General features: G+C 39.7%; 1 protein-coding gene across 1 annotated transcript; it reads left to right on the forward strand.

Moving 5' to 3' along the window:
* Window positions 1-26280, forward strand: gdap1l1 (ganglioside induced differentiation associated protein 1-like 1). The gene is made up of 6 exons (XM_004071012.5): window positions 1-494; window positions 7643-7835; window positions 17646-17819; window positions 21639-21733; window positions 22421-22535; window positions 22609-26280. Exons 1-6 carry the CDS (start codon window positions 315-317, stop codon window positions 22950-22952), a joined length of 1101 nt encoding a protein of 366 aa, XP_004071060.1. The 5' UTR covers window positions 1-314; the 3' UTR covers window positions 22953-26280.
* The last annotated feature ends 310 nt before the right edge of the window (window positions 26281-26590 follow it).

The following is a 26590-nucleotide window of genomic DNA, read 5'->3' on the forward strand; positions in this document are numbered from 1 at the left end:
GCTGCACAGTGTACGCATGTGCGTAAGTCATGACCGCCTGACGCAGCGTGGTAACGCATTGATTTATCTGGGCGCTGCTGCATGCTGGAGTAAGTAGCAATCTGCATATGGATTATGCTGAGGGGCTCTCGGCCTGACTTTTGAGGGATTTCAGCACCGGAGCTGTCCCGCGCCGACGGACGCCGCTGCCGCGTGATGCTGCGCCCGCGCCGCTGACATCCTCCCTCTCTCCGCCTCTCTGAGCGCATCTCTGTCCGTCCCTCCTCTTCTCTGCCTCCTCGCTGCTCTCCTCCACACGCACAAAACGCTCTGTCATGGCGTCTTCCAACCATGTTACCCCCACCAACTGTAGCTGGTGGCCCATCTCAGCCACGGATGAAGACGGCAAAGTCGCAGACGGAGAGGAGAGCGAGGAAGTCCCGGCGGAGCCCAAGCCCTTTAACAAAGACAGGCTGGTTCTGTACCACTGGACGCAGTCTTTCGCCTCCCAGAAGGTAAAAACAGCACACACAACAGAACATGAACGTGAACATGGCTCTCTGAGCGTGCTCCTCTCTGCGTTTGTGGCGTGACCGACGCGTGTGTGCATCCGCAGCTTGCAGAACACGCAGAACCCCGCAGCGGAGGGAGAACGTGCAGCCGCGGCTAAATCATGAATCAGCGCGTCAGATCATCCGATTGCAGCTTCCATTCACACGGTTTTCGGGTCTTCTTGCAGCTGCAACCTTTGCGCTCCGACACACGACGTCCTGAATAATTCATTCCAACAGTGTTGAAAACAAAAGCAGAGGCCATCTCTCCTGCACACTCCAGCTACATCACACTGTAGCTGCTCTTTCTTTCTCTGAATTTGACCTGAAATGTGAAAACACTTGATTGAACAACAGGAAGCCAAAAACTGCTTTCTCATGACTCTCGACCTCCACTGAAGCATCGGTTTGAGAGATCTGTTCAGCTGTGACCCCTTTAAGAGCACCTCCATCCTCTTGGGTTGGAACTTAGTGCTCTTACTTTGCAGAGATTTTATAAAATGAGGTTCATATGACGCCTTGACATGAAGAAAAAGGTTTTATTTCATATGAAAGGATTAAAGATATTTCTGTGGTTGAATCATCAGTTATAAATGAGAGAAAACGCTGAAGCGGAAGACACAGAGAAGCTGAAACCATCTTCAACAAAATACACATTTTTTCAAGGTGTCATTAGTAATTCAGAAAAACCCACAATTTTGTACTTCTTATTGAGGACAAAACAAAGTTTGAGCGGACATTTTTGTAACATCAACTCATCCATTTTTCTGTTCAAACAGATCTATCGTCTATGTAAATGCATTTATGTTAAACTTACAATGAGGAAGTTAAATTTTCAGCTTGTCTTTTTTTTTTAAAGTTTACTCTCTATTTCCATCCCTGTCGAGCTCATTCATGATTCCAAGCTGCCTTTAGCTGCATTTCCTCTGCACAGTCTTTTGATGAACTGGTGACCCGGAGTCCTGGGTGCACCCGTCTCTCACTCCGTGACAGCCAGGAGATAGACTCTGTCAACCTGAACAGGATCAAACGGGCAAAGACAGAGGCTGGTTATAAAGCACCTTCAACGGCAGAGTTTGAATCCTGCAGAGAAGATAATGATCAGAGTTTAAAAACAGGAACGGTTGATCCGTTTTTGTTTAATCTAACAGATTTGTTGAGATTTGAATGAGGTTGAAATTCTTCCTGGGTGAGTCTGTGTCTGCAGAATCGTTCATTCTGGAGTTCCTTCTGTGGTATAGAAGTTAGGACATCTGCTGCTTTGATTAAGTCTCTGGTGATACCTGCAAATGTATGCACAGCATATCTACCAAAGGCCTAATGACAGATGGATTTTTGTTAGACTTTTGACTTTTTGTAGTGTATCCATGAAGTGGGATGGCATGTTAAATCACACAAAACTAAAATTCATGTGAATTGCTGTAAAAACTGTACATTTTAGAGTTCCTTCTCTTGTATCGGACAAAGTAACCAGAATGTGTTTAATGTAAGATTAGTTAGATTAGAATAAATGGATAAAAGCGAAAGAAAACATTTTTGAGTTTGTCTTGGCTTCGATGCCTGTGGTTAATGTATATTTTGACTTACCTGAACAGTTTAAGATTGCAAAAGAAACGTTTTTACCCAAAAATCCACAGATTTTTTCCCGAAATGACTGGACATGTTTAAATGTGATGACAGTCAATCCAACACACACATGTATCTCATAGTGCTGAGTAAAGGAAGTGAGGTGTACACAGGATCCTCTCTCCTCTCCTTATTGTGCTGATTCTCAGTCTTAGGTCTGCACGGATTGCTGGCTCGGTGCCACTCCAGTCTGAGCTGCTGAGTGTCACTCATCAGAGAGTAAACACCAAGCTGAGTGTCACGATCATCGCTCCGATTGGGAGCTGGAGTGACTCCACCATCATGTGCCTACTGATCCTGACTTTAGAGGGTTTTTATTTTTAGACTTTTGTTTCACTACCTCATCCAGTGCTGCATGGAGAACATCCCCATTAGATGGAATTCAAGGAAAATATGCAGCAAGTTGTGTTTTGATATTTAAGATATTTTCCACCTTTTATGAATAAATTCTGGTTTCTAAGAAAAGTATCATTAAGTCTGTGAAATAATACTTGAGCACTGTGCCACACACACAGAAATGGGGAATAACAAGTTATATTTATTAGATTGATCTGGACCAAACTGAACTAATTTGAATTATCTAAATTAATTTGGATAATAACAATGATTAATATAAGGTTATGCTTGGTTTGATGTCATCTTTGCTGCTTTTTTTGAAAGGAATATAATCTTGAGAGAACCTTAGTTGTGAATTTTATTTAGTACACTGAATTAATCAGAACAAATTTAGAATATAAATCAGGTTTAATCAAAGTGATACACAGTATTTGAGCAGTTCTTGCTGCAGTTACTTCTCCACTGCTAAGTATTTACTGGAGGTCTTCTGTATGACTTTTACAAAGAATGGCATTGTTATGAGGTAACACTAATCTTACCTTGGAAAAACTGTCTTTCAGACCGGTCTCTTGGCACCCAGCTGTGATAATACTTAGAAAATAGTTTTTCTGTCGAGTTTTAATCATGTTTACAAACAGAGTCAATGCAATTAATGCAGTGAGGAGAAGAGTCAGACTATGGAGGTCCAGGTTGCTCTAATAGCACTTTTAGCTGGTTTGTATAGTTGGGTCTAAAGTATCCATTGACTGAGTGACTCCTCCCCCCAGGCGTTCCAAACAGGAAGTACCTGCTGGCTCCAAGAAGCCAGAGTCCCATAGACTTCTGTAGAGAAACAAACAGCTATTACTCAGTCATTCTATTTGTCAGAATAACCACTCTTGGTCCGACACCTTTTTCTAGCGTGTTCTTGATCAAAAATGTTCTTTTTCACTATATTTTTTCTGTAGTTCAAGATATTCAAGTTATAAACTGACCAATCCGATGCCTCAAAAGTATGTGGTCTTGTTCAAAATGTCTGACAGATTCTCCAGATGCCGCTTTCAAGTGGTAGGGATGTGTACTTCCAACAAACTCACTCCTAATTGGTGAGAGTGGTTGCCACAGAAACTTTAATTCAGACCGACTCAGACCAATTCCTGCTTATTGACGTCTAGTTCCAACATGGCGGCAGTCATGTCACAAAAAAATGGCAACTGAATTGACTTAATTTAGTAGGAGCTGTCTCACTCATTCCGTCGATCCAGTTCTCATAAAGTCAATGGTTGTATCACATCGTTCTCTCCTCAACAAAGGTTTTGGTTGAAATAATTTTTGGGACTATCAATAACATGATTACAGTGATCACTAAAGCAGGAATGTGGGCAGGAACCAAGTCCTGCTGGAAAATAAAACCACCATCCGCTGGTCTGTGGTAAAGAAACATGGAGTGCTCTAAAACTTTCAGGAAAACTGCTGTGCTCACCTTGGAGAGGATAAAACATTTTCAATCAATACCAGCAGAGGACATGGCTCACCAAACCACCATCAAAGAATTTTATGTGGAGCCTCAAGCAGCTTGGAGTCTGTCCTACTTTATGCCTACCTTCTCTGAAACTTGGCTTTTAAAATAATATTGTGCTTTTATTTCAGGAATAGCTTAAGTCCATGTCCTGCAACCGTTAATGGGATGCACCTGTATAGCTTTGACTGCTGCTGCTCTCCACTTTAATTTCTGAAAGAGTTTCATTTCAAAATTCTCTTAATTCGTATTCGCCTTTGCTGGTCTTTTTTTTTGTTTTATACCAATTTCTGGTAACCCTTGTGCTATCCTAGGCACTTTACCATTAGAAGTTGGGTCATCTAGACCCACTAGACAGTGCTCTGAACCTTTTTTCTTCAATGATTTGTGATCTTCACTGGTGTCCATGGATTACATGAAATCTTTCCACCTTTATCCACCTTTGTCATGGTAGGGAGAACACGTCAATGTAAGGATGGGGTCATCAAAAATAGCACTTAATGTGCTTTGGCACAGCGCCTTGTGAAAATCCGGCTTCTTTAGCAATCACCTTTAGGTTTTTACCCTCTATGTTTAGAATATCAGGCTCTGCTGTGTTCATTGTTTGGTTGACGGATCCAAACCTTTTAAAGGACTTCCATCATACTTTTATTAGCCCCTTCTGAGTGAACCACATCCATATAAATATAATAATAGAAAAATATTTTTAATTAAATATGATTTATTTTTACAGTTCATTTTGATAATCAAAAGTTAGACAATTCAATCTCTGAGGCTCCGCCTTTCACTGCTTGTGGGTGCCGCCCATTTCATGATGTCAACCTAGAGTCGGCCTATGCAGCGTGTCTGGATTTCTGACATGAAAACAAACAACATCCAAACTTTTGCAAAGGTGGATGTGCATAAAAAAGGAAAGCGTTTAGCCGGTCACCGCTAGCTCCATGGAGAAAGTGTGTGTTAGTCTGGGGTGGTGCTGGCAGCGCAGACTCTTCCTGGAAGGGGCGGGTCCTGACTTATATATATTTATATATATTTTATATATATTTTGTGGGTTGGGAGGGGCTGGTGCTCAGAGTGCAGGTTTTTAGAGGAATGCTCAGAAATGCATGAATGGATCAAAATACCACTTTCGGTTGGGTAGAGTGGGGAGTTTACATTATAATACACACAATAGCTAAATAAAGTTGATCTTGCTTGATATAGGCACTAAAATCCCAGATACCTTTACAGGTGTTTTGAAACCAGTATTTGATTAGAGTTTTTGAAATACTCACATTTTCTGAGAAACAAGTGTTGGGTTTTCATTAACTGTCAGCTATGATCATAAAAACTGATAATAAAAAATGTGAGTCTCTCTGTAATGAATCTATAAAACATTTACATTTGTCTTTTTGAACTGAATTACTGAAATAAGTCAACTTTTTCAGTATTTGAATTCACTGAGATGCATCTTTGCACTGAGAGCTGTTGTTTTGCTGCACCCGGTGCCTCCTCATCCTCCTGTACTGCCTGTCATGTATATCCCAGCACACCTATACTGTGAGCGATGCATTGTGCACAGGACAATAGAGGTGGATGAAGCTGGACCGCCTGAAGTAACAGCACATTTATGGTCGGCTGCACCGATCGATGCTGCTCTGGTTGCCTCACACTGCGCAGGTTTACATCTTCAGTAGGGAGGCTGGAACGCTACTTTCTGTCAGTAAGAAGGCCAGCCTGTCATAAACACAACAAGCTGTCATGAAAAGATATTTTGTCAATTTTCCTGCTGTGGGTCCGTTTGTGAATTATGAAGTGAGAAGCAGCTTTCTTCTGAAGCAGCAAATACTGAATGACATCAGAATGATTCTAAGGAACATCATTTTGTAGCCGCTGTGGCCACATAGACCCTGTTTTTTGTTGAGGTCTGCGGAATGTCTCAAAAATGATCAGTGATCACAGTTTCACTTTTAGTCTCAGTGTAAAAGTTACATCAACTCTAAAATGATGATATTTTTTTTCCTCTGCTGTTTTCACCATCTTGAAAAATGCTTCTTATTTTGTAAGTGCAGCAGCTCATTTTCAAGAGATGAGAAGAAAAAAAATCCTCCAAACTGAGGTGTTGCACTTTTTAAACCCAGAACATTGAAAAACACCTCAACGACAGAGTTCAAAATGATTATTTTTTTGGAATATGATCCCTTTTCTCTGACGGTGTTTCCGTAAATGTACAATAATCTGCAACCTTTCTTTCCCTATAGTAAGCTCCAGGTTTTCATGTTTGTGTTTGCAGGACGTTTTCATAAGCTAAGTTGTTAAATGGTGACCTCCTATTTTTTCTATCGATGGTGGATTCAGTGACATGTTGTAAATTGAATGTCTTTTTGTGGGATACGCTTGTAGACGTAAGCATTAAACAAACAAACAAAACAAACTAAAGAGTTACCCTCTCATTGTTCTTGTTATGTTACATTGACTTTATAAATGGTGATGCAAAAACCCAGAGCCTTTGTCTTATCTTCTATGAGGTAAAGTCAATGCATCTGCATTTGAAGTGGACAGTTTGTGGGGAAAACAACCCAGCAAACTGTCTGAAAATCCTCAAGTAAACCTGTGTTTGTGGGTTAGTGACGCACAAATTCACTGGAGAACCGGAAACGTTACTGTGAATTTGATATTTTCTGAGAAGATGCAGCTACATAGTAGAAAATTATATAAATCAAAAGGAAAAAGGTGAAAAAAGTTAACGTTTAAAGAAAACAAAATGAAAGGGAAATATTAGACTGTAAGCTGAAATAAATTAAATTTACTGTACCTTTGAGGAAATGTCATCCCATTCCAGTAAAATGTCCATAAACATGTTATTATTGACAGATTTAGATAACACTGAAATTGAGAGGAAAAGCATGTTGAAGTGTGGTCTCGACTAATGAAGTGCATTTATAAAAAGCCAAATGGGCATAGAATGTATGAGGATCTCCATGTGAAATAATAGATACATCAAAACAAAGCACAAAGTGTGCATGCACATTTGTGGAATAACAAGAAAAGAGTTTTTAAAACTGCAAAGTGCTTCTACATTTTGGACCCTCTGTATGTTGAAACATGTCCTCCAAAAATACATACATATAAATATGCATATTGTTATTAAAAAAAAAAGATATGAAGTCCTTGGGACATAGATAAGTTTCTGCTTCTGTGAGATAAAGCGATCTGAACATAACACACCCAGAACCAACAGTAAGGAGAAACTGTCACAGTTTTAAAACCATATTTCTGTTGTGGACTCCTCTGAGAGACTGCATTCTCCTTTACTGTAAAATGTCAAACAAGATGAGCTTATTTCTTCCAAGCAGCTGAAACTCTTGGCTTCATTTCATAGAGTGACTGATATAATTATATAACAAACCCTAGTTGCAGCAGGGACTGCAATATTTGTAGTCATCCTTGTAGGACACCTCAGCAAAAAGACGTTGCAAACCAGAGTTCCTTCAGAAATCCCGGGTTTGTTGAAGTATCACTTTTTGGTTGTAAAGTCATTCATTGTAACCAGGTTGCTGCGTGCAAAACCGGACATGCACAACATTCTCTCTGAGTGAGGTTTTCCAGTAAATCGGAGAGTGTGCATGTTTTTGAAGCCACCTGTAAAGTTGCTCGTGTTTTCTGCTTCCAGGTACGTCTGGTCATCAGTGAGAAGGGTTTGGTCTGCGATGAGAGGGATGTGAGTTTGCCGCTGCAGGAGCACAAGGAACCCTGGTTCATGAGGTTGAACCTGGGGGAGGAGGTGCCAGTCTTCCTCCACGGAGACAACATCATCAGTGACTACAACCAGATCATAGATTACTTGGAGAAGACCTTTGTGGGAGGTAAACAGACTGCGATTGAAAACAGACTTTTATTAGTCCAAATAAATGGGCCATCATCAACTCTTCCTCCAACAATTCGAAAACCAGCTCAGTGGCTGAGTGGAAGATTGTCCATCCTGAAGCTGAGGGGGTCATGGGGTCAAATCCACGGTCAAACCCAAAGACTCTGAAAAGCGGACCCAGCAGTCAGCAATAAGGGGCTGGATTGGAGGGGTTAAACCACCAAATTAGTCCCTAGTGGGAATGGGTCAGGTGCAGGGTGTACCTGGGATAGGCTCCAGCAGCTCTGTGACCCCAAATGGTTTCAACGGGTTTAGAAGATAAACAGACAGACTACAATCCTTGCTCAAAAAGAAACAGACTGGTCCACACATTAGCTGAACATGGGTTACAAATAAAATGAGTTCCACCATTGATCAATTTATGTGAAAGGTGTTTTTATAACCAGATACAATTGTTTTTTAATGTAAAAATGAACAAATATTCAGTTAAATCACTAATCAATTCTTAAGCTTGTAAATCATTTCAGTATTTTGGCTGCCAAAATTATTTAACAAAGGAAAAACATTTCTAAATATAATTTTAAATACCCAAACATCCACTGTAGTGTTATTTAAACATCAAGTTATTCTATTGGCTTCAATGGAAAAGTCAAAATGACTTGATACAAATATGGTTTGAGTTTGGCTTAGGTCTCATGTAATTTTGGTAGAACCACAAAGGATAAAGTAGTAAAACGGATGTTTAAATGCTTCAAATCATTCTAACTTCATGCTTGTTGGATTATAAAAGAAGGTCAAACCCTGTGCTCATGTGACCCAATGTTTTGTTACTCTTTGAAAACAATTTTTCAGCTTCAAGGTCGTCTCGATCTCTGCCAGACACGATTCGATTAAACCCCAACTTTTCTGAAAACACTCCCATCAGTTGTTGGATAACTCCCAGAAAGTTTATGTGATGTGTGTGCTGAACTGCAAGGCAAAAGATGGCGGCTCAACTCAATGACACCTCAAAACGGGAGAAAATTGACCCTTTGCGGGTCTTCTATAAACACTGTGATTTTGTGATATTTTCATCCAGCTGGTAGGAATCCCTTTATCTTACAGCACAAAAAAATGCAAGGAAACAAATTTATAAATTGATCAGCATGAGTCAGCAATGCTCTAATCTGCAAAAGAAAAGAGTTTAGGCTAATGTTTAATGCTAGTTATTCTGTACCTGCAGACATTGGGATGTCGTAGGACATCCAAACATACTACGCTTGTCTAATTTCCTAAATTCTAACATCCAGGCTGCAAGCAAGGAGTACACACTTATAACCTGAACAAGCTCTAGTGTGTGCTCTAGAGTGTGCAGGGTTCGAGGGGTTAAAAAAAGGAAAATATCCGTACGACATGCCTGCTTTTCAGTATGTGTTCATTACGACCTGTTGTCTGCTGCACACCTGTAGAAAAAAATGCGTTTGAACATTTTTTCTCTATAGGGTCACTGAGCGGTCTGCCACCTTGGTATTTTCTCTGAGCCACCTGCATGCCTCAAACAGGGTTTTTCACTCACAGACTGCCTGTATCCACCCGTAAGGGCAGTTATGACTAAGGCATTCATTTCTCATTCTGCCTGGTCAGAATATACAACACACAACATGTCATATCAATTACAGGACATGACTTGCCAAAAGTTAAACAATGCAGCTTTCAATTCTTCTTTGGATTAACTGGTGGGGACATGTTAGTTTTTGCTAATTCAGAAATAAACTTGTAACTGTGGGTGAGCCTTCTCAGGCCATATTTACAACACTCCTTGGGGACCCTCACTTCTCTTGGGCGGCCACTGCCTTTCATTCTCCTGGACCAACAGTGGGCTGGGTGGGTGGCTGCCTGGAGCATGGGTCGGGTGGCTTATGCCTGGGGTTGAGTAGGGCAGATGCTCAGAACTCCTGGGTGGTGGTGGGCTGCTCGTCTGGGGCTGGGCCCTGCGTTGGGCCCCCTGTGGCGGTGGGGGTGGGGGGGGGGGTATTCTTCTGGTTGCACTCTCTGTCCCCCTATGCCTCCCTGCTCTCTGGCATTGGGGGCCCCTGTGGCGGTCCTGATGGCCATGACCTGGGTGGCGGACGTGATTGCCGTTTCATCTCTGTCTGCTGCAGAGCAGGTGTCGGGGGGTCCTGGCTGCTGCTACTGCTGCGGTCTTGGTGTGGGGATGACTGGGCAATCTCCCTCTTTCTTCTCACTTTCCATCATCCACTTTAGAAGAACAGAAACACTTGCTCGAGCACATGTGTTATCTCACCTTTGCACAAATAGTTTGCGTGATGGAATGAAATGTTTCACAAGTGTTGGTCTGAATGCATTAGAATGCGTGTTTGAACATTAGCTGAATTATGTCCACGTTTACCTGTTTGTTATGTGAATATTTTTGAAGCCAACAGGTATGTTTGTAACTTTTGAGTGTGTGTGGACAGGGCCCGCCCCTTTTAGACTTATTATACATCTTGACACCTGACAGTAATGATTATAAACATCCAGCAATTTGATGCTTTATGATGCTTAAGGATTTTACCCCCTCCCCTTCTATAATTGCCCCTCCCCCCTAACATCCCTCTCTCTTCTTCCCTCCTCTTCTTTTCTGTCCGGTCCTACAAAAGACGGTTACAAATATAATGAATATAAATAAAGTTTAATCTAAATTACAAAAGGGGTTTATTCAAATATACATCTGGTTTGTCAGAAGATTCATAACCCCTGTTGTTAAAATAAAATATGTCCAACACAAGAGGCTTTCAGCTCTCATCTGTTTGATCAGCTGTTGGACAGTAACAAAAAAAAGAAATCTTTAATGTTCCACTCCGATCACTTTGAATCTATTGTAAAATTCCCAGTGGTCTTTTAAATATGGTTGCGCCGTTTTTAGCCAAAATAAAAAAATGTGTCCTTTTCTAGGATATTTTCTAGGAGTTCGCTTGCACTCCTTTTCCAGCATCCTTTTGTTTACATGCTCTCCGGCTAGCTTACAGCTCCTCGCACCTCCAAGCCAACAATACTGGTGCAGCAAAAATGGCAAGCAATATTAGAGCTGTCCAGCCTGACAGCTTTGAGCTAGATGTAGGCTCGGACGAGGAAAACAAAGACGTACAGTAAATGATCTACAAGTGGACGCATCAGAATGGAGCGGAGCAGGGAGCTTGTGAGCCTCTGAATGTAGTTTGTACATAAAACATACGAGCTTTGTCAAATAGCATTTTTGCGTCGGCTAATGATTTGCCACAATTTGAATAAATAAATGAATAAATAAATAATCAGAAATGCAGTTTTATGCTTTTTTTTCTTTATATGTGTCCTCCATCATCAGAAAAAGCCACCAGAACATGTTTAAACACAAAAAACACCATATTCATTGGTGTGGGTCTTAAAAAATCATCTCTTTTGATCGATTATACAACTCATTTAGTAGAGTTACCAGAATGGAATAAAACTGAAAAAAATGCAAACAATTTATATTTCTGCTTTATTGGTGGTTTGTCTTGCATTCAATGTGTTGCGCCTTAAGATAGACTGAGTATTAATTTCACACCCTATAAATACACTGATGTAAACATTTAAAGCTTTAATAAAGTCTTTCAAAGATTTATGTTTCGATTTTCTGCAAAGCTGCTGCTGACTTATTTCTCTTTGCATCACAACTGCAGCTTGACAAGCTGCCACTCTTAAAAGAGATGTTTTGTCACAAAAGATGAAACTCCTTTGTCTAACACACACAGACTCACACAAAGCTACAAGCCTGTTGATTTCCACCAGACCGAATCTTTGGCTGTTACACTGTTTCTGTTTATTAGCTGTATCGTTGCCATTAATCGACTCTAATGGATCCGCATGTGCAGCTCTGCTTAGCCAGCAGATACTTAACACTGCTCTGTGCAGACAGACACGCTCCCACCCGCTGTAATGATATCCTTTCTTCTTTTTAATGACACAAAGAATGAGACCTCGGCATTAATGCTGAAACCCTGTTTGTGCACGTCTGCAGACGAAGAGACAAATAAAGATTTTTGTTGCAAAAGTTGCAAAAGGCACGAGTCACTGCAACAAAGACACAATGCACTCTGCAACTTATGGCTGAAATAAATCACATCAAACTTTGACAGTTTTCATGCACAAAGTTTGGAGAACAAACACTGTTTTGGAATATAATAAAAGTCATGCATTCATCTATAAAAAAATCAAACTTGTGGACACTCATACTGATACGGAGCACACATATGCTTCTGCAAAAACATAATTTCTGAGCTCTGGTGTCCAAAATGAAGGTTGAACCTCCTAAATCCTTCCCCTAGATGTTATTTCTTTAAGTTTGCAGCTAGCTAAAGAAAGGTATGATTGAGAAAAACACAACTTCTACCACTTCAGATCATTAGAGAATTGCAAATTTGGTCATGTCATTTATGACAAACCACCAGCGACTGTTGTGCAGCTGTGGACTTTTGCTGTATTTCCGAGCTGCAGAAACCTTCAGCTCAGATCTGTCAGAGTGGGGAAGCTGAAGTAAAGCTGGGAGAAGCTGAAGACCATCTGTCGTCCTGATAGGGGGCGCGTCAATGTGCACAGTGCTGTGAAAACGCCGCAACAATGTCGCTGCAGCAACGTCACCGAGAGGATCTCTGATGAGACCAGAGAAAAAAAGGAAAGCTCCCAGAGCCATGCAGAGAGCCAAACTGCTGATGTTTGAGCTAATAATGATCTGATATGATACATTTAATACATAAAATGTTATAATACTGAGTCTGCGTAAAAATTAACTACCGGTAATGAAGATGAACTAGACAATCTCTTTAAAGATGTGACGCATAAACTGTCAGATAATGAGTCAGACTGAAGGGTAAATAAAGATGGGTTGCAGTAGCTGCACTGTTACGTCCTGTGGTACTGTTAGTGGACACATTACGCAACATGCGAGAAGCCCCAGATCCAGAAGGGCCTGAGGGACCGTGGTCATGCTGTGGCTCAGTTAGTGGTCCTATGTCCAGAGCAGAGAGCTCAGTAATGAAATGAGGAAAACGGAATCTGACCTCAGGCATTGATGTTTCGATTGGGTTGCTTTTGCTATGAGTTGGTTTGCAGGTGAAATCCTTAGCAGTTTGTGTTTCGTTGGATTTTTTACACATTTATTTCAAATTATTCAAAAATGGGATTACATTTCCGTGAATAAGTTTCCATGTTGTTTTTGTGGAATAATAAATGTTTAGTTTTAGTAATGCAGAATAACCAAAGAAAAGTCTCAAGTTCACATTTTATCTCTTATACTTCTTTTGCAAAAGGTACTTTTTTACTGGTTAATTACATTTAATGTGCTGACATATCATACCACTCCAATCATCTTTTAACCTGTCTTGTTTTCTAGGACATTGTTTTCTGTAGTAGTTCATAAAAAATCACTTCTGAGTTGTGGGCGGGACCATTGTCGTGGGAGCAGCCCAGTAGTTTAAACGAGAGGAGATAAAAGCATGGATGATCAGCTCAAGGTCAGATCTGGTTAACATTGTCTTCAGTTTAGCCACATTCCTACGGTAATAAAAACAGTTTTTGACCAAGAGCTTCGAGTGAGAGTCAAGAGACATAGCTTTGTCAAACCAGACACCAAGATTCCTGAGACTGGGCTGGACAGAAGAGCTCAGTAAACAAGGTGTCTTTTGATGGAGGGAATTTTGTCACCAGAAGCAAAAATTATTGTCTCTGTCTTATTAGGGTTCAGGAGTAAATGGTAGTCATTTAACCAAACTCTAATGCTGGCTAAGCAGTCTAGCAGCCACGATAGATTTGTGTAATTTTCTTTTTCAAGGAAGAAATAAAGTTGAATGTCATCAGCGTAAAGATGATAAGAAATATTTGAAAATTTGCTGATGAGTCTCCCAAGGGGAATCAAGTAGAGAGTGAATAGAATGGGTCCGAATACAGAACCTTGGGGAGCGCCACAAGACAGGATTTTTGCTTCTGAAGATAGAGAGTCGACACAGACCTTATGAGATCTACCACTGAAATAGGAGACAAACCAGCTTAGGACAGAACCAGATAAACCGTGGTTGTTATGAAGACGTTTGATCATGACTTCATGGTTTACAGTATCAAATGCAGATTTCAGGTTTAAAAGAATGACAACAGTGTATTGACCAGAATCTGCCGAGCATTCATGCGCACATCGTTGGAAACTTTTAAAAGAGCTGTTTCAGTTGAGTGGTTCTTTTTAAAGCCAGAATGGAAAACGTCACAAATGTTGTTGTGTTCTAAGAATGACCTTAGTTGCTCCCCTGCAACCTTCTCCAAGATCTTAGCTGTAAAAGGAAGTTTTGAAATGGGACGGAAATTATTTGGATCAGAGTGGTCCAAGTTAGGATTTTTAAGCACAGGATTTATCATAGCGTGCTTCAGAACGGAAGGAACAGATCCAGACGTTAAGGAGAGATTTATAAGGTCAACCACGGCAGCACCAATACACTCAAACACTTTGAGAAAAATGGGAGTGGGAATTATATTAAGAGGGCAAGATGAGGGCTTGATCTTATTGAGCAGAGAATGGATGTCTTCCACTGTGACTGGAGAAAAATTAGACCAGGTCTGATACAAATGTGCTTTGAATGTGGCTGAGGTCTCATGTAATTTTGGTAGAACCCTCAAAGGATAGAGTAGTAAAAAGGATGTTTGAATGCGTCAAAGCATTCTAACTTCATGCTGGTTGGATTATAAAAGAAGGTCAAACCCTGTGGTCATGTGACCCAATGTTTTGTTACTCTGAAAACAAATTTTCAGCTTCAGTTTGCTAGAGAGCATTTGGATGATCCAGAAGAGGGTTGGGAGAATGTCCTATGGTCAGATGAAACCAAAACTGAACTTTTAGGTAAGAACTTTCAAGGTCCTGAAGTGGCCTAGCTAATCTCCAGATCTCAACCCCATAGAAAGTAGGGAGTTAAAAGTCTGTGTTGCCCATCGACAGCCCTAAAACATCACTGCTCTAGAGGAGATCTGCATGGAGGAATGGGCCAAAATACCAGCAACAGATTGTGAAAACGTTATCAAGACTCACAGAAAACGTTTGACTGCTGTCATTGTTAACAAAGGGTTATAACAAAGTATTGAGTTGAACTTTTGTCTAAATACTTATTTCCCACCATAATTTACAAATAAATTATTTGAAATCAGACAAGGTGATTTATATTTTTTTGTGTCTTTTTGACTTTTTGCCGCACTGAATGTGATCATGTTCTTTGTGGATAACCAGGGACTCTTTAAAAACCTACTAAGCAGAAAGCCTGTCCTAGAAAATGAGTTTTTTGATTGTGGCTAAATAGGGCATAATCATAATCAAAAGGCTCAGGGAGCACTTTTACAAAAGATCAAAAGATGATCGGAGTGCATAAAACCAACAGAAGCCATTAACCATCCCCCTATTTATTCAACAATAAACAGCAAAAAGTCACTCCCTGTCTCAAAATTAAAGTATGTTGCTTTTTTTTTTCTTAAAGGCACTTTCAATTGTTTTTATTAACTCCTGCCACAAGCCCCAGTTTTGAAACGGATCCAACAAGCAGCTGGCAGACCTTTTTTTAAATGAAGTTAAGTTTGCATTTTCTGGTGACACCTGTCTCTGGAGGTTCATTGGACGTTCAGGTCGGTGTTTCTATCCTGACACTGACCGCTCAGCTTTCTGGAGGTCAGCCATGAGCCTCTCCGGCCTTCTCAAACCTCTCTGCTGACCAGTCTTATTAAAAACCAGTCCAGCGTTCAGTTAACGAGAAAACTCAACAGTCTGACAATTTGCTGGGTTTTACTTGCAATCTCTGCATACAGGTAAGCTCTCACACATTAGGAAATAATAAAAAATAAAATAATAAGAAAGTATTAACTTTAAATGACTGAAGATGAGCAACACTTGGCAAAATAAGTCAGGAACTGTATTGTTTGGTTTAGTTTTGTATTTGATCCTGAAGTACATCTAATGGGTTGAATGCTTTATAGCATCTTTCTTTCTTTCTGTCTTTCTTTCCGTGTTTCTTTCTTTACTATAGTATCTTCCACCATTCTTTGGTGCTTAACTGCTTCTACAATTTTTCAGCTATTTTAACCATTCAACTATTAAAATGTTTTGCTCTTTCAGCTTTTTCCATGACTTTTGGTCCTTCAAATCCTTGAACTTTTCGAGATTTTCCAGGATTTTTGCCTTCATTGAAATACATGGGGAATCCTTGGTGCAGAAGCTTACTGGTTCGATACCCGGTGCTGGCATTTTTCACAAAAATATCTTTTTTGTTATTTCTGTTTGCCAATTATTACCCTTTAAGTTTCATTTTCATTCAACAAAATAGCATTCAACCCTGCTTTTTCTTCTGGAAATGCAGATCCTTCTAGTTTAATTTGTTGTTTCTCTGGATTGTTTGAAGAAATCCCATTTCTACATCAGTCAATGTTGTTTTTTCTTAGATTTTCTGTTCTGCTTTAAGTTTGTTGATTCATCTGGTCCTTGTTTGTTAGTCTGGGTAAAAAACAGCTGTTGTGTGTCTATAAAAATGTAAAATCTGAACAAAGTCTTTATATACAGTCTGCTGGGATGTTGTTTTGACTGAAGTAATTGGAGCTTGTAAGAAACCATGATGTGGTTCCTTGTTGAGTCAAACTGATTCCAGTTTCCTTTTTGTAGCACCCTCAAAGAGGAAGTGCCCTTATTTTAAAAATATGTTTCACCTTGTGATTTTTTTATTCAGGTCTTTCTTCTGCTTCATTTTGTAGGGTCCACAACAATAGAAGTGATTATTGTTTCTGCAGGAAGACCAAAGAGAATGTTAAAATGAACGAAGTCATGAAGGTAGCTGGTGTCAGAGGACGCAGAAGACAGGGGTTAGATGGAGGAAGCTGATGCTCTGTGGCGACCCCTGCACAGAAAAACCAAAAGGAAAAGAAGATTGTTTCTGTTTCTGTTCTAAATCAGTTGTAGGGTAGAGTTAGAGTTATGCTCTGTTCATTGCTGAGAGCAGCTTAACACACATTTTGGAAGTAAAAACAACAAAAACAAATGAAAAGTAACCCAACAATTTTGTAGCTTATTGCTTGGTGAAATAATCTGTTTCCAAAAAAAGCTGCTTTAGGTTTTAACGTTTCAGAAAGACAGAGCTGCTGTCTGCTGGCTTGGACAGAGTCTCTTCCGTGACTGAAGTCACATTTTTAATAATACAAAACCAGATGCCCATTTGTGGGTGCGGCAAAAACCACAGAGTTGTGCGTCTGTATTCTGGTCTCAGAAGGTTATCTTTGGGCTGGACGGGCAGCTTTAAATGAGGAAGTGACACCAGCACACTTCTCACAGCGTCTATCATCTCTGAGAGAGAGATACACTTCAAAGGAAACACAATCGTTCTTAACGTGTCCAATTAGCGCTTTAGCTGAGCAGCAGCAGGGAAACAGAGCAGAGCAGGTCAGCAGGGGATTAATGCTACAGGATTTTGACGAGGCCTCATTAACCTGTTTATTATGAACATGCAGTTTGTTTTAATGGATTAGATTTTGCTCGAAGAGCCTTTTTGCCACAGTCTTTTGCAGAGCCTTGGTTCTGTGAGGTGTTAGTCTGTGCTCCAGCAGTAGATGATGCTCTCTGTCCTGGATACCACCATGCTGGGCGAACAGCAGCTGAGGCAGGAGTGTGTTTTTGGTAGCTTGGTGACAGTTGTTTGGAGACGTCAAAGCTGCTGGAAGTGTATAAAAACAGCTGAACATGCGTGTTCAGCAGGACTTTTGTTGTCGTCCGAATGACGGTTTCATGTTTTTCTACACGCAGACACGGTGGCTCAGCTGATCCCTGATCCGGACTCGCCTCTCCATGAGCGTGTGCAGCAGTACCGGCAGCTCCTGGACAGCCTGCCCATGGACGCGTACACGCACGGCTGCATCCTCCATCCAGAGCTCACCACAGACTCTATGATCCCAAAGTACGCCACCGCTGAAATACGTAGTAAGTGACGCCTGCTCACAGTGATGAACGTGCACAACCCTGCGTGCAGCATGGAAGGAGAAGCTGCATTTTGGATGGCGGGTTTGAGATTGGACTGTTGGTACAAACTGTACACTGTAAAAAGAGGCTCCTTATAAATAAGTCAAAAGTCTCACCTTATTGGCAGATTTTAATTAAATATGCAAAAAGATCTGCCAATGGGGTAAGAAAAATGGTCTTACAAGAATTCTTAGAAAAAAATTCTAGTCACTAATGCAGTGTTTTTCAATATTTTTTGAGCCACAGCACACTTTAACCTTGACAAAAATCCTGCGGCACACCAGCATCCAAAAAAATAAAAAAAAAGGAGAAACTCATAGTCTGTATTGATCTTCAGCCCCTACGCAATCTCACATGCATTTTTGTGATAATTGTGGCAGAAAAAGCTGGAAGCTGCAGCTGTTTTTTCTAAAAGATGTCATAAAAGTTAAGTTAAAATATTTAAAAACTGTTTGATGTGTGTTTGTTATGGTTTCAAGACGTTTAACAAGGACGACTCATTGTGCGCTGAGACGCTGTCACTTTAACCCAATGCATCATGGGAGATGTAGTGCGAACAGCCGCCGAACACAGACAAACTAGCGTCTCGGAGCTTCATTGTTTTGTTCACTTTTTCCACGGTCTGATACCGGATTCTGTGGAAAGCTACACCGCTAAAGACGAGCTTTAGCTGGTATTTTTGTTAGAACTGAAAGACTTTACGAGCTAAATCGGAACAAGGAAGACTTTAACCACTTCTGATTGGTCAGACTGATGACATACGATTAAGCCTCCGAGAATGATTGGTGGAGACAGTTAACGGGGCGGGACTTCTCCTAATATAGCTGTAGCTGCGGCTAAATAGCGTTACTGTCATTCTTATCAAAATGTATTTTATAGAATCAGATAAACACAAAGAAAAAAGTATTTTACGATCTTTCATATTCCTAACTACTCAGTGTTTTAACAGGGTTTGTTTTGATGAACATAGAGCTGATATCCTGGAGATGGAAAATGTTTTTAGATCAGGTAAATGAAGGTAATTTCCCACGGCACACCTGACCATCTTCCATGGCACACTAGTGTGCCGCAGCACACAGGTTGAAAAACACTGATCTAAGACATGTTATCTAAAAACTATGATTATTTTGCTATTGAAATACTTTCTTAAGATTATTTTTCTCGCAATACAATTTTCCTAAAAACACTGGGCTTTTTACTTTCTTAAAATTCAGTTTTTGCAATGAATGGTAGGTAAAAAAGTTTAGTTCATGTTTTGAAAAGACATTTGAACAGTTGCTCCGATCTGTTCATCAGAAGAACTTTACCTACAGATTAATTACACCTTTTTATTTGCAACATATTTATAACATTTATCCAAACTGTTGTGCAAAAAACAAACAAACCTCAAGGCCCCACTTCTAGCATCAGAATTCACAGCAGTAAATTGTGATGCTGAATAGCAAAAAACACTGCAAATAGGACATTCCTGTAGTTAGTGTGACAAACACATTGGCTTTTTTATTCAGACCGTGATCATAAGCAGAAATGTTGCTGTTTGCTGCAACATTATTCTTAAAAATCCAACTCTTTATTTCAAATCAGTGCAAGTCTGCTGATCTGTTTCAAGCAGAGATAACTCTGAGATTAAACCAGCCTTTTTGCTTACCATATACAAAACAAAAAAAAACATTTAAAGACTTCTGGAGGTTAGGGGAGGGAATCATAGACGAGGTAAAAACAAGCAAATCTTGTGAAATCCCTATTTCAGAAAGAAGAATGTAGAAGCCAAGAAAAAGTGTCTGGATTCCAGGAAGCAAGTGTAAGGATCGTTATTAGAAATTTAAAAAAAGTCTACATCTGCACTGAAATCTTTTAGACACATTAACAAATACACACAAGATCATTTATCATCATTTAAGGTAAATAAATACATGTTTTTGTAAAGCACATTGTACACTTAGATGTCACAAAGTCCTTCACCACCTCAGAAAAAACAAACACACAAAAAACCAAAAAGGCTGTTACGTTGAGTGGTAGACTACAAACTCAGACAGAAACGTAGAGCAACAATCATCTGGCAGGGAAATCGAGAAAGGCTCAGGCTTTTAAAGACAGTGATGAGACGAGGATCAGGTGTGCAATGTAGAGAGGCACCAGGGAAAAGGTCAGCCGGGCCCCCCTGCTCCACACTGCTCATAACAAATGCTCAAGTATATAATGAAAACATGTGTGATAATAACTGGGTAAATGACAACTATTAGCAAACAGTTTCATTATTGTAGGAGACATTTGAACTTGTTTTAGGTGTCAAACCCACAGTAGTGTTTTCCGTGACTCAGCATTATGCGCTTGCACACTTCTTGATCATTAAAAAATACATTTCTATAAAACATATATTTCAAGAAATGTTGTTTGAAAACGTTATCATGTGAATCTGTTATAATCATGCAAACCCACAGGCCGGTTCACACATTTCAAATGTAAAGCTGTTGGTCTTTTTACAGCATTTTACACACGATCCAATTAATGTGCACAAAAACAGAGAAACTGTAAACTAAACACCTTCATTCCAGCTGACATCACTGAACATTTCAGTAAATGCAGAACTCCACACAAGAACAGGTTTATTTCTTCAAAGAAATCCTGATAGGTTTGGGAAAAATTCAACCTGATTAGCATTGAACCCTTTCCTCCATCCTTAAAAAAACCAAAATCACTGCTGTTCTTGAACCTTGTAGAGGTCATGCTGAACATTAATTACTCAGCATTGAACACAGAAATTAAACTATTTATTTAACTAGTCTGGATGAAAAATGTTCTCCAGTGATGGACTAGAAGATAAAATGAGACAAAGAATTGAAAAAAAAAAAGAAATTAAAATAAAAAAAGTCATTGCTGACATCTTTTCAAAGTGTCATCCACATATTTTTGTGTCTTCAAATTAAACATTTGAAGCACAACTCTAATGCAAAGTCTTATCTACATAAATGATTCAATAGTCCAGGGAGCGATACTTACAGAAAACATTTTACATCTGGAAGCTTTAAGTCCTACTCCAATCGTCTTTTGATCTTTTGTATAAGCGTTCCCAGTGCTCTTTAGTTATTATTATGCCATTTTTAGGTAAACTCAAAAAGGCTGTGTTGTTTTCTGGGACATAGTTTCTGCAGAGCAGCAGCAGTTCATTAGAAATTCACCTCTGAGTTGTGGGCGGAACTATTGGGACGGAGCAACCCCGCCCCCCTTCCCCCCTCTGTTGTTAAGCCCTCAGAGCAGGGAGCTTGTGGCCTTCCCAGCAGATTTTCTACGACACAAATACAATCTTTTTCAAATGGCATTTTTTCGTCTGCTCCTGATTCACAGCAGTTTGAACAAAGAAATACTCAGAGATGCAATTTTAAGCTTACCGTAATTTTCTTAATATGTGTCTTCCATCATGAGAAAAACACCACAAGGTTCATGTTAAAAACAGGATTTTCATCAGAGTATGTCTTTAAACTATGAATTTATATTTTAACAGAATAATAATAGAATATATTTCTCATATAAACCCCTTATTCAGTACAAATGATTTTTTTAGTGATTTTTTTTACTATTTTTGAAATACTTTTGAAGGAAAGTTTGTAATCAGATTACAGGATTCCTGTTCTTGGTTGTGTTGGTGTTGTTTATCTGCAGCATCAAGACAAGCTTCACACCCTGGTGCAACTTTGAATATGAGTTTTGGCTTTTTCACAATATGTATGGAGGAGTAAAACACACAAACCACGTCACTCTGTGTGTGTGTGTGTGTGTCAGGGCACTTGGTAAATGCTGCAACGGAACTGATGAAGTTGGACCATGAGGAGCCTCAGCTGACAGAACCGTACCTCTCCAAGCAGAAGAAGTTAATGGTGAGTTTCAGCCAGTGTTGGATTTGTTGGACTTTTTAATAACACAGGAGTCAGTAGAGGATAGCTTTCTTCTGAAACCTGCCTCTAGTGGTCTTTGGAGGAACTGCAACATTTGGCACTTCCTGGTTTGGGAATAGAAAGCAGCAGCTTCTTCCAATTCATTAACAGTCTGACTTTGACACACAACTTTTATGTTGTTGTGGCTGCAACAAACATTTCATGCCCTTATACATGTTTATTTAAAAAAAGAAAAAATGTATTCAGGTCTAAGAGATTCACCTTTGTGTTTTCTGCGTTTTCTGTCTGGGGTGGCAGTAAATTCATTGCTCTTGAAATTCTGCACCTCTGCATAAATCACAAACCACATTTTTTGCAGCTTCTGCTGTTTTAATGTTTTGTCTTTGCTTGTTTTAAGAGGTTTGTGCAAAGATTCACAAAGACTTCTTCCTCTCTGAGTACTGCCTATCTCTCAGCTGGATCGTTACAAACGATTGTTGTCCCTCTGTGCTACAAAAACTACAATAACCTGATGCCTTAAAAAAGTGCTTTTGTAAATTTACTCCAGAAAAAAACTATTTTTGTGATTTTCTTTAATTTAGACAGAAGTAAAGCCTATAACAGAGGAACTAAGTACCGTGGTAAATCTTGGAGCTCTTCTCAGTTGATCTCCTGATTTTTTTTGGGCAGGCCAAAATTTTGGACCACGATAACGTGAACTACCTGAAGAAGATTCTAGGAGAGTTGGCCATGGTTCTTGATCAAGTGGAGGCGGAGCTGGAGAAGAGGAAACTGGAGTATCAAGGTCAGCGTCCTAAAAGCGTCCGTAAGCCTGCAGTGTGCCGTTTTTACCTTACGAATCCACATTTGTGTTGCAGGTCAGAAGTGCGAGTTGTGGCTTTGTGGACCTGAATTTACACTAGCTGATATCTGCCTTGGAGCCTTACTGCACAGGCTCAAGTTTTTGGGACTTTCTAAGAAATACTGGGAGGACGGCAGCCGACCCAACCTGCAGTCCTTCTTTGTGCGCGTGCAGAAACGCTATGCTTTCCGAAAGGTCTTGGGTGACATCCACACCACCCTCCTGTCGGCGGTCCTCCCTAACGCCTTCCGGATGGTAAAAAAGAAGCCTCCGTCCTTCTTCGGAGCCTCTTTTCTCATGGGCTCGCTGGGCGGGATGGGCTACTTTGCCTACTGGTATTTAAAAAAGAAATACATGTAGTGAATGCCCACTTCTTGCGTTAAATGTCTGTGTATTTGTGTGATGTTTCAACTTTTCTGTACTGTTTTATGACTGCAGGAAAACATACAAATATATATAGAGAACACTAAATATAACCTGGGTGAACAAAGAAATATTAAAACATTCCACAGTAAGAACTTCCTGACAGCACATTTTCTGGCAGTCAAGGCCTTCATCCAGTTTCCCTTCCAAGGATGCGGCGCTCCTGATTTTCTTTTTTTCTTTCTGGAGGCATGCATCAGATCCGATCTTGCAGCCAGACGAGACACCGACCACAGTGACAGCAAAGGTTTTTCGCATGCCACAGTGACGCTCACTATTCATGTCTGCAAATCCACAGAGTCGCTTTGTGCTGCCAGAAACTGCCAGAAAACCTGAGGAAAGAGCCAAGGCGAAGTTTGAAGAAATGGTTGAACATTTTGGGAAATTCTCTTGCCGGGCTGTGAGAGTTTATGGGAGCGAGGCACAACAGATATAGGGAAGAACTTCAGTCCCTAAAGTCTTCTTCAGCATCACACAAAACATATTTCTTAAAACCCAGTTTAGTTCTGAGAGCAGTTTTGTCTTAACGGTGGATATAAATGCCATCCATCCTTGGAAAATTTCACACCTCTATGCATGAACATCAAGTACCTCAATATAAGGTTTATTTTGCATAAACTGAGCCAAAGTCATATTTATTTACATCCCTGTTGGAGCAGAGTTAGCATGGAAAAAACTTTATTTAACCCACAGGTTGCTTTATTACCTTTTTTTTAGGTCCAAAAACCAGTTTTGGACAATTTTAGGAGGATATTTTACTAATTAGGACAAATATTTAAATTCAAATTAAACTTTTGTGCCTCACAGGGCAGTGTGATGATTAGGGGAAAATGAAGCTTTAAGGAAAACAATGATTTTTTAATTTTTTTTTTCTTTCTCTTTGAAACTTTTTTTATGGATCAGTTTTTTTTCAGAGAAACCTCCATTTTTACTTTAGGTTAAAAGAGTTTCTTTCCCAACCATTAAAAAAAAAACCTCCTGATATATTTTCTTTTAAAGGCCCACTTCAATGAAAGTTTTTGGTGTTTTTAACACGTTCTTGTAGCATTTTTCTGAAGATGGAGGACATATGTTAAGAAACTTAAGCCTAAAATTGCATTTCTGAGTATTTCAAATCAGATAAAAGAAATGCTGTTTGAAAGAACTTTCAGTTGTGACATAAAAAAATATGCTGGGTGGGTCACAAGCTGCCTCCTCTGCTCCATTCGGATTATGCACTTGCAGACAAATTGATCCATGAACATCTTTGTTGTTTTGGAATCTGGATCAAAATTGTCTGACTGGATAGATCTGGTATTGATCCCCATTTTTTCTGCACCACTAATGTAAAGTTGGAGGTGTGAAGGGCTGTAAGCTAGCAGAAGAGAGTGTAAACAGATGGGTGGCAGGAAGGGGGGCGGGGTTGCTCCATGCAAACATCTCAGAGGAGAATTTCTAATGCCATTACTGTCGGTAGTGCAGGTGCAGACTCTTACTGCAGAAACTATGTCTTGGAAAACAACATTTTTTTTGTTTGGAAAATAACACATTATTATGATGAAAAAAAAAATCACTGAGAATTCTTTAAATAAGATCAAAAGATGATGGGAGTGGGACTTGAACGACAAAAGGTGATATTCTTGAGCAGAGTGAAAGGGCAGAGGCTTCACAGACATTTAGAGCGCAGTAAAATGTTAATTTTAACCTTTAGTTCATCTTTAAATCTACCAAAACTGGTACCAATTTCCCAAAATATCCAACTATTCCTTTGATCCAAAGTACACTTGACACAAATAAACACAAAAAACACACTCCGCTGTTTCTTAGCAGAAGTTCACTAAAAGTTTTAGAAGTGCGTAAAAGGAAGAGGTGCTGATCCGCGGCGCAGCTCTGCTGCACTGGGACGTCTGTCATCCCGCCATGTGTACAGTGTGATTGTCTCAGTGTGATGTGAGGACACACAGGGTTTGTGTTGCCCAGCCAGCTGGAGACAGCAATCCCATCATTCTTCTGTTGATTTGCTCCTTGTTTGAACATAATTTGATGGATTATCTTAATTTTTTTAATCCTCAAGGGTTTACCATAAGGATGGAAAAAGGTGAAGCTATTCTTGTCGTCAGACTTTAGGATTCTGACTCAGCTCTTTCTTTCCTCACTTTGTGTCTCAGATTTTAGCTTCTCCACTTTTTGCCATAAAGCGAGTTTCCTTCTGAGGGTTGAACCGAAACGATCTGAGCTTTGAAAGGTCCTTCCAGTTTCCTGCTGAAGAGAGAGGGTGGAGGTGGAGCAGAGACACTACTCCTCTTAGGTGTAGAGTATCAGTGTCTTCAAATTAAAGATTTGGAAATAATACAACTGAACATCAGGTCAACATGAAAAACATTTTAGATAAAAAAACTTTTTTTAAACTGACCTTATGTTTAGAAATTTGACTTTTATCCTAAAATCCTGACTACCCCCCCCCCCCCCAAAAAAAACAATATCAAGAAATTGCAAAAAATTATGATTTCTTTATAAACTAAATATGATAAATGTGTACTTTGCGTAAATATTATGAAAAGTCATACAAAGTTATAATTCTGACTTTTATATTTGAGTTGTATTTGCCACAATATACTGATTCTTTTTAATGAAACCCCCATATTCAATGTTTTTTGTTCTGAAATTTGAGTCAGTCGTAATATTTTTCTCAGTTTTACCTTTTTATTTTATTTAAAAATCCTTCTTTGCTTTTTTTTTTTTTAGAATCCAGATATCATTAATGTGGACATTATTTGACATAAAACAATATTGTGAATTATTTAAAAAAAAATGCTCAAAAATCAAGGACATCTAATCTGAGTTCCTTAAACCTCAACTTTCATTTGTAAACAGTGAAATTCTGAATTCCCTTTTGAACAGACGAGCTTCCCAGAAGTCCTGATCCTCCTCTGGAGGATCCGGATCTCCATCCTCCACGTCTTTCAAAGCTCAGAATGACGTGTTTTTTTCTTGCGACCGCCAGCGCAGAGGGAGGGGGTGCTCCGGCGAGCGAAAAGTCCCTCCAAGCACACCGGTCAGCACGCCACCTGAACGGATGGATCTGCACTTCCTGGATCGCACAGACAGTTCAAGAAATATTAGCCGTATTTTTTGGCAATTATGATTCACATTATTTTTTACTTTTCATTTTTTATATTTCTCTATCTCTCTATATATGCATTACTTTATGGTGCTTTTTATGATGTTTGTTCATACGCCTTAATTTTTTCAGTTGCCATCAATAAAGTAAAACAGAATTCACAAATCGCTTTTTATTTTTCTAAATCCAGAGTCATTCAGGAAGTTACAACAAAAATGAACAAATCTATAATGAATATGGCCGTTGGTTACACACACGAATGCGCTCCTGTGTTGATTTATGCATTTGCCTAAAGACATTTAAACAAACATCAAACATATTTGGAACAAAAAGTCTTTTTTTTAACATTTCCAAACTGCTGCTGAAAGTAGAAACCCTTCCTGCTGGAACCACAGATGCTGCTATTTGGTACTAAAGTGTGTGGAGAACACTAACACAACAGTTCTGCAGCAACAAGACAAACACACAAAGAGTT

Source organism: Oryzias latipes, chromosome 7 (assembly GCF_053564925.1).
Source record: "Oryzias latipes strain Hd-rR chromosome 7, Olatipes_Hd-rR_3.1".
Lineage (NCBI taxonomy): Eukaryota > Metazoa > Chordata > Actinopteri > Beloniformes > Adrianichthyidae > Oryzias > Oryzias latipes.

Coding starts and splice junctions, on each gene's coding strand:
- gdap1l1 (XM_004071012.5), top strand. CDS start 315: ATGGCGTCTTCCAACCATGTTACCCCCACCAACTGTAGCTGGTGGCCC. Junction 17,820..21,638: donor CGCCACCGCTGAAATACGTA/GTAAGTGACGCC, acceptor TGTGTGTGTCAG/GGCACTTGGTAAATGCTGCA. Junction 21,734..22,420: donor CCAAGCAGAAGAAGTTAATG/GTGAGTTTCAGC, acceptor TTTTTTGGGCAG/GCCAAAATTTTGGACCACGA.